Source organism: Lissotriton vulgaris, chromosome 4_1, assembly GCF_964263255.1.
Source record: "Lissotriton vulgaris chromosome 4_1, aLisVul1.2, whole genome shotgun sequence".
Lineage (NCBI taxonomy): Eukaryota > Metazoa > Chordata > Amphibia > Caudata > Salamandridae > Lissotriton > Lissotriton vulgaris.
Window position 1 is genome coordinate 148,981,829 of NC_141691.1, and position 7,450 is coordinate 148,989,278.

At 43.1% G+C, this 7,450-nt stretch overlaps 1 protein-coding gene across 1 annotated transcript in view; it reads left to right on the plus strand.

Annotated features, from left to right (window-relative positions):
* The window catches only part of COX7B (cytochrome c oxidase subunit 7B), a 35,183-nt gene extending 28,198 nt beyond the window's left edge, over positions 1 to 6,985 (plus strand). The window contains exon 3 of the mRNA XM_086918410.1: positions 6,749 to 6,985. Within this exon, the coding sequence (XP_086774536.1) occupies positions 6,749 to 6,826 (78 nt within the window). The 3' untranslated portion in view covers positions 6,827 to 6,985. The remainder of the gene's footprint in view (positions 1 to 6,748) is intronic.
* The last annotated feature ends 465 nt before the right edge of the window (positions 6,986 to 7,450 follow it).

Genomic DNA, 7,450 nt, shown 5'->3' on the forward strand with positions numbered 1-7,450 from the left:
CGAACCAATTCCTCATGGGATATCTCATTATGAAGAACTTTGCTCAGCCGAGAGCCTGCATTATGGGGATTCAGCCCTCCTAGGAGTTTTGTGGCGCTCTCTAACTCCATTTCTCTGACAAAATTCAAAGCAGTTTTGATCCCCACTTCATTCTTCTCTTCCTTTAATTCACATCTAGTTTCTGGTAATGGTGCCTCACTAATGAACTCAAGCACTCTTGATCCCGCTACAGTTATCAATACTATTCCAACCATAATATCAGGTGCTTCTATCAATCCTTGTCTTCCTCACGTTTTTGCCTTAGGAGCCTGTCCTATTGAGCCAGCTGTTCTAGTTCTTTGTAGCCAATCTTTCTCCTCCGGATCCGAATGATTGAACAAACTACAGACCCATATCTCACCTATCCAGTGAAACACATTGAAAATTTTACTCCGCAAGTTTAGCAATACATTGAATCTAGCAGTTTATAGGACCCCTCCCAATCTAGGTTTCGGGTGGCCCAGAGCATAGAAACTACACCTTTTGAATGACGGAGACTACCTTAATCTCATGCAGGATCAGGGTTGATAGGCAACATTGATCAGTCTTGATCGCAGTGCACCTTTCTATATGATTTTCAAGCCATTCTGCTTGAGCGTCTGTATAATGAAGGCAACTTTCTGAGCACTCATCTACCTGCGCTCACTGGCAGAACTCTGACCCAGTCAGTCCAAAGCCACCAAACTATTATGTGGTGTACAACAGGGAGTATCTAGGAGTTCAACCCTTTTTTTAAAAATAAATATTTGCCACCTTTTAGTGCAAGTTGTAATCTATGAATTATTGACTTAAAAAAGATGGAAGTGGACCTGCCATTATCTGAACCTTTGAACACATTCGTGACCTAAGCCACCAGACTTTTTTTTCTGCAACCACTGCTGAGCAGCTTCCCCCAGAATAAGCCTGCTGTTCTGCAGCAATAACAGCAGTTGGTTCACAAATTTCGCAAAGCTGTATATTCTACATATGTAAGAACTAAATATAGCCTTGAGGAAGTCACTAATCTTATCCTACGGGTCCCAATCTAAAATCACCATGTCCATATTAGTGCAAGGAAGTGCCCGGTCATTTGTACAACATACTCTCCCTGGAACTAAGTAAGTCTGATAAGACGAAATGCTAAATTGCAGGAGGTATGTAAAAAAAAAAAAAAAAAAAAAAAGTTTTTGGGGCACAATCATTGCAATGACATTAAACAATACAACACAATATGCTTACCTAGAAACTTATAACAGACTATGATAAAACACGGCAGCCAAATGTTCATAATTTTCTCATTCCCCGTTTCCATCATTGGAAGGTTAAGCTACAGATTTTATTTTTAAGCATTTTATCCACCAAGCCATAGACCTGTCCATAACTTTCCTCATAATCGATATTTTTCCCTTTAAAAATGTAACTTTCTGTTCTGGAAACTCACCTTTTGATTTGACTAAAGATAAAAAATGACAGACCTCCATGGCATTTTCTAGCAAAGGTACTTGGAAAAAAACTACCACTGTCCAACTCTGGGATGTGTGAGATTCACAATTTCCCTTCGTATAATTACGAGCATTTTCGAAAAAATGATGCGGAATTATGCAAAACCTAAATCTGTCTTTTTCCCAATGTGGTGTGATTGTGGATTTTTGCACAAAAAGCATTATTCAAAAATCTGGAACTTAGGCAAATTATACCAAAATCATTGAAATTTCAGTCGGGCTTATTCTATTTATTTATTTGAAAGTTTTATATAGCGCGAACAAGATCTTTGCAGATATCAGAGCGCTTTACAAGGTAGGGTATGGAGTAATAGCATGTAATAGTTGAGGTAGTTGGGTACAAGGTGCATAGTTACATAAGTAGGTCAAAAAACCGGAGGTAGATAATAGGTGAGGTAGTACAGGGTGCATAGTCAAACAGTTGCGCCAATAATATAAAAGTACAAAAATAAGCATATACTTGTTTAAGCGTGCTACAAGTGTTTTTGGAGATAACATCAAGGTGGGCATAGTTGAGGTAGATGCGTGCAGGATGTAAAGTCACACAGGTGCATCAGTAGTACAAAAGTAGGGAAGGTTGAGGTGCATCAGTAGTACAAAAAATAGGGATGGTTGAGGTGGTGTAGGTACAGGGTGCAAGGTCAGACAGGTGCATTAACAATACATCAAAATACAAAGAGGGAACATATACAATCAAATAAGTCATGATACAGGTAGTACCGGTAGACCAAGGGGTCAGGCAGGTATTACGGAGCGGATTCATGAGCGCTACAGGATAATAGATCATGTGTATTTAGCCATGAGGATTGCTTTTACTTCTTTCTTAAACAGTTTGTTGGAGGAGATGAGCCTCGTTTCCGGAGGGAGTGAGTTCCAGATCCTGGGTGCCATTCCTGAGAAGGACCATTTATAGGTTTTTTCCTTCCTGAATCTTCGAGGTTTCAGCAAAAGATTGTTTGTGCTTCTAGTAGTTCTAGAGCCACCCGAGATAGTCAGCTTTTGAGTGAGGTAGGCGGGTGAGTTCATGTGTACAGCCTTGTGAGTCATGCAGGCGATTTTCAGATGTATTCTGGCTTCAAAAGGTAGCCAGTTCAGGGATTTAAAGTCAGGGGAAATATGCGAGAGTTTTTTTGAGCCAGTGATGAGTCTTGCTGCAGCGTTAAGGGACGCTCTTAGGGGTGCCGTTGTTGTTAGGGGGAGCCCGCAGAGGGCGGTGCTTCCGTATTCTATGTGCGGGATGACTATAGCTTGTACTGCAGTTTGGAAGTCTTTGGCTGGAAGGAAGGCTTTAAGTTTTCTCAAGGTATTGATTTGGAAGTTCGCTCCTTTGGTTGCCTTGCTGATGTGCTGCTGCATGTTGAGATTGGCGTCAAGTGTTATGCCTAAGGATTTTGCTGAGTCTACGACGGTAGGTTGTACATTTAACGCCGTTAAGTGCTTAAGCCATGCTTGAGCCGTAGAGATTTTTGCAGGAGGTGAGATTAGGAGGAACTCAGTCTTCAGTGCATTGAGTTTGAGGTGATTCTCTGCAAGCCAGGATTGGGTGTTTCTGATCGTGGTGTTCAGAAGCACGATGTCCTTGGGGGATTGTATTTTGAGATAGAGTTGGGTGTCGTCGGCATACATGTGAAAGTAAACGTTGCATGTCTGTAACAGAGTAGTGAGCGGTTCCATAACTAGGTTGAACAGTGTTGGGGAGAGGGAGGATCCTTGGGGGACGCCTAGCGATACAGGTACCGGAGAGGACATCAGGTTGTTGCTTTTCAACAATGCTTCAATTTGTATTCCCTTCTCAGCCTAATAGCCTGCCTTTCAAAGTGATGCTCAAATATCACTCCTCAATATCAAAGATCTACTTCTAGGCCTCACAGTTGAAACTGTACTCTGAAATCCTTCCCCCATTACCTAAGTTATTGGAGTCTCCCGTTGCTCCCTCATCTGATTAACATTCCTCTCTGGAAAAAATACGTTTTCAATCATGGATTGACCTTTTGATTTATTTATTTTTATTTTGAAAGTTTTATATAGCGCGAACAAGATCTTTGCAGATGTCAGAGCGCTTTACATAGAGAGAGTACATGATCCTAGTCAAACAGCTAAGTCAGTAAAGTTAACAGCACAAATAGATGCAAATCAAAAATACCGATATTACAGATAAACAAAGAGGTCGAACAGGGAGTAAGGTCTGTGCATATTCTTTAAGAGTCCGAAGTAGTAGTTCAAGTGTATTTTAGTACACTTGAACCACTTGGTGGGTTGGGTTGAGTTGGGTGAGAGTTGTATGGGGTTTGTGGAGAGAAGTTCTTTGATTTGCAAGTCTTCTTTGACCTGGATGAGGGTGGCCATGATCTTGTCCTGCGTGGGGTATGCGATGGAGGTGGGAGCGGGGATCAGAGGTGCATGACTGACCTGTGAATTAGCGAGCAGGTGGGGGGGTCGGGTGGTGTTCGTGCAGGGCTCCATTGTGTCAGTGTCCATGACCGGGACGGAGTTAGGGAGGAGAGAGAGTTTGGGTGGGAGGGGTGTGGATGAGGTAGAGGGGGTTGGTGGAAGGCGGAGAGAGCAAGGTGGAGGCTGGGTGTGAGTTAGTGGTGGTGGGGGTGCAGTAATGGTAGTGAGGACTGAGAGTGGGGGGTGAAATGGGATTGATGGTGGACCTGTTGAGAGGTGGGGGAGTTAAGTAGAGAGAGGAAGTGTGTTCTGCGTATTTAGTCAGAGGGTAGTGGGGACTGAGGATGGGAGGGGATAAAGGGTGGGAATTGTCGTTGTGTGTGTCGTTCCAGAGCTAAGCTAGGTTGTGGGTGGGAGCTGTGATGTCAGGGGAGCGAGGAGTGTTTATGGTATGTGTGGAGGTCCGAGGGTTGGTAGGGGCAGAGTTGAGGGTGCTGTCAGGGGAGAGAGGAGTGTGGGTGGGAGCTGTGATGTCAGGGGAGAGAGGAGTGTTAATGGTATGTGTGGAGGTCCGAGGGTTGGTCGAAGGGGAAGGGGTGGTGTTGAGGGTGATGTCAGGGGAGAGAGGAGAGTGGGTGGGAGCTGTGATGTCAGGGGAGAGAGGAGTGTTAATGGTATGTGTGGAGGTCCGAGGGTTGGTCGAAGGGGAAGGGGTGGTGTTGAGGGTGAGGTCAGGGGAGAGAGGAGAGTGGGTGGGAGCTGTGATGTCAGGGGAGAGAGGGGTGTTAATGGTATGTGTGGAGGTCTGAGAGTTGGTAGGAGGGGAAGGGGTGGGGTTGTGGGTGAGAGCAGTGTGGGTGGGAGCTGTGATGTCGGGGGAGAGATGAGTGTTAATGGTATGTGTGGTGGTCAGAGGGTTGGTGCGTGGGGAGGGGGTGGGGTTGCGGGTGAGAGTAGTGGAGTCCGGGGTGAAGGGAGTGGCGGTGATTTGAGTCATCGGTGCATTACAGGAGGTTAAGAATTAAAAGTTTAGCGGGTGCAGTTTGCCTAAATGTACAGAATACAAGTAGAGGTATGGTGCTGTCAGTATACTGGAGCAAAATACAAAAGCAAACCAAAAGATATATGCGGTAGCAAATGTTGCAGTACAGGAGTTACATGTACCAGGTGACACTAGTGAGCACCCATAAGTAAATATGAGGTAGCAGTCGGTGCGTTACAGGTAAAACAATTACATAAAAACAGGTTATAGGACCAATACATGTGTGCTGGAATTGTGGTACAAGTTGTTTAAGAGATTTCTTATCTTTGAAATGTAATTTCCTTTAACACTGAACGGAAGGAATTTGATGTAACCTTCGATGCCAAAAGGCAGTTCAAAGTAAAATCTGCATGTGTCGTCAGTTGATGTCTAAGGCTGGGAACCCAAACCAACAGATCTGCATATGGCTTTTGATCTTCTTGGAATTTGACAATTTACAAACCCAGGTCAGGGAACATCTACTCCTTAGACTTGTGCATGAGATGTCAGCGAGATAGATGCCGATCCGGACTCTGTAATGGTTCCAACTTCGGGGAAGCGATTTCTTTGTTTATTCTGCCTTGAGCCCCTCTTTACAGGGAAATGGATTTGTTGGCGCCAGGGGACAAGGGAATGTCGATACAATAGCTGAGGGCACTCCCCAACACTAGATAGCTCATTGAGCGGCTATCTATTCATAAGAAGTGTATAACTCCTCACACAAATTCCCCCCCTCCATCAGTAAAAAAGATGTCATTCCTTCCGGGCTGGTGATTACCTGCATATTAATTTGTTGTATTTGGCTTATCTTCTTTCTATCTCTGGGGATTTCATGGTCACTCACATGATGTCACCACTGGAACCTTGGGTGACATCATGGAGTGTTTGGGGCTGGTCCTGGTGACAACCGGCAGTTGGAACCAGGCAGGCCGAGTGGCAAGCTAGTCACTCCTGGTGGTCTTCTTTGTAACTTATGACTTAACATCCTGAAGACTTGAATAAAGTAACCTACATGATACAAGGCTCCAGCTTCTATTTACAACATAATTCCTAGTTCATTGTTTAACACACAGCTCAAATTAAGAGAAAAAGTGATCTCAGAAGTAAAACTTCAACTATGATGATGATAATGTGTATTCTTTCTGGTCAACTTTCCCCCCCCTGGTGAGGGGGCAGGTTGAGCTTGCTCTTCTGTTCAATGAACACTCCATTCCATGTTAGATAACTTCTTTATATTCATAAACAAACCTCCCACTGTCTCCTTAAACGAGAAACATATCTTGTATTGTGACTTGTCCATTGGCTTGGTCAATACTTGGGATGCTTTAACCACCATTTAACTTTTCCGGCTTTCCAGTTCATGCCTGTTGCAATAGTTTTATCAGCTGCTTACGTGGGCCCTGTGCAGGAGATAATTACTTTTGGACAAACACACACATCCGAACTTTTGCATCGTTCTACCGCTTTCATCCCCTGCAGCCTTTGAGATATCAAGCAAGCTGAATTGTTAACCAAGAAAATTGGTAGTATTATGCCAGAAATGAGAAAATACTGTTCCACAAACATTGGGCAGGAGGAATCTTTTGATTGCAAAGCTGGGAAATCAATAACAATGTGGGCAGTTTACAGCACTGAATTCAGTGCGAAGGGATGTTTGTGTAAGGAGGGAAACTCTCTTCTATAACGTTTTTATTTTTAATTTTATTTCAATTGTAAATTATTACCACTTTTTTAAACATGTTCTTTGTGTAGACTTAACTGATGCATTTTTTTAAACCAGAGGCTAACTTTTTTTTTTGTTTTTTTTTTTTTGCAGGTATTAACACAGACTGGAATTACATGGAATTTTTCACCTGTTGGTCGAATTACCCCAAAGGAATGGAAGGACCAGTGATGCAGACCTCTTCACTGACATCAAATTGGAACTGTCTTGATTGTTTTCTTTTTGAACTTGCTTATGCCACTCCCAGGCATGATCTGTTCTATGATTCTAGCCATTATTGATATGGCAAATTATATGTAATAAATGTATAACACAAACTTTCATTTCCAATTGTTTTGTTCTGTCGTGCTATTTTCTTTCCTTCCAATGTTAGATCCTGTTTTAAACTCTATATTATTGGCAAAGCAATTCTATTTGTGTAACTGTCACATTATGATCCATGGTGTTGCTTCATAAGTCCCTTCCTATTTCATATTTTCTTTTTTACTTTATTTATTGTGACTTGTATAGCGCACTATAACCCAGGGGTCTCTAAGCGCTTTGTTAGGATCAGCTAGACAATAAAAAGATGCAGCAGATTACAATTAGCGGCCACCCCACGCTTGCTGGAAAAGCACAGTTTTTAGTTTCTTGCGAAAGGGCATCAGTTTCTTTTCATTGCGGAGTTCCAGCAGTAGTTTATTCCACATAGCTGGCAAAGTATGTGAGAAAGCACGCCCACCCACAGTGGTCAATCTACTGCGTGGCTGAACCAGATAGATGGAATCAGCAGATCTAAGCACCCTCCCTGGTTTA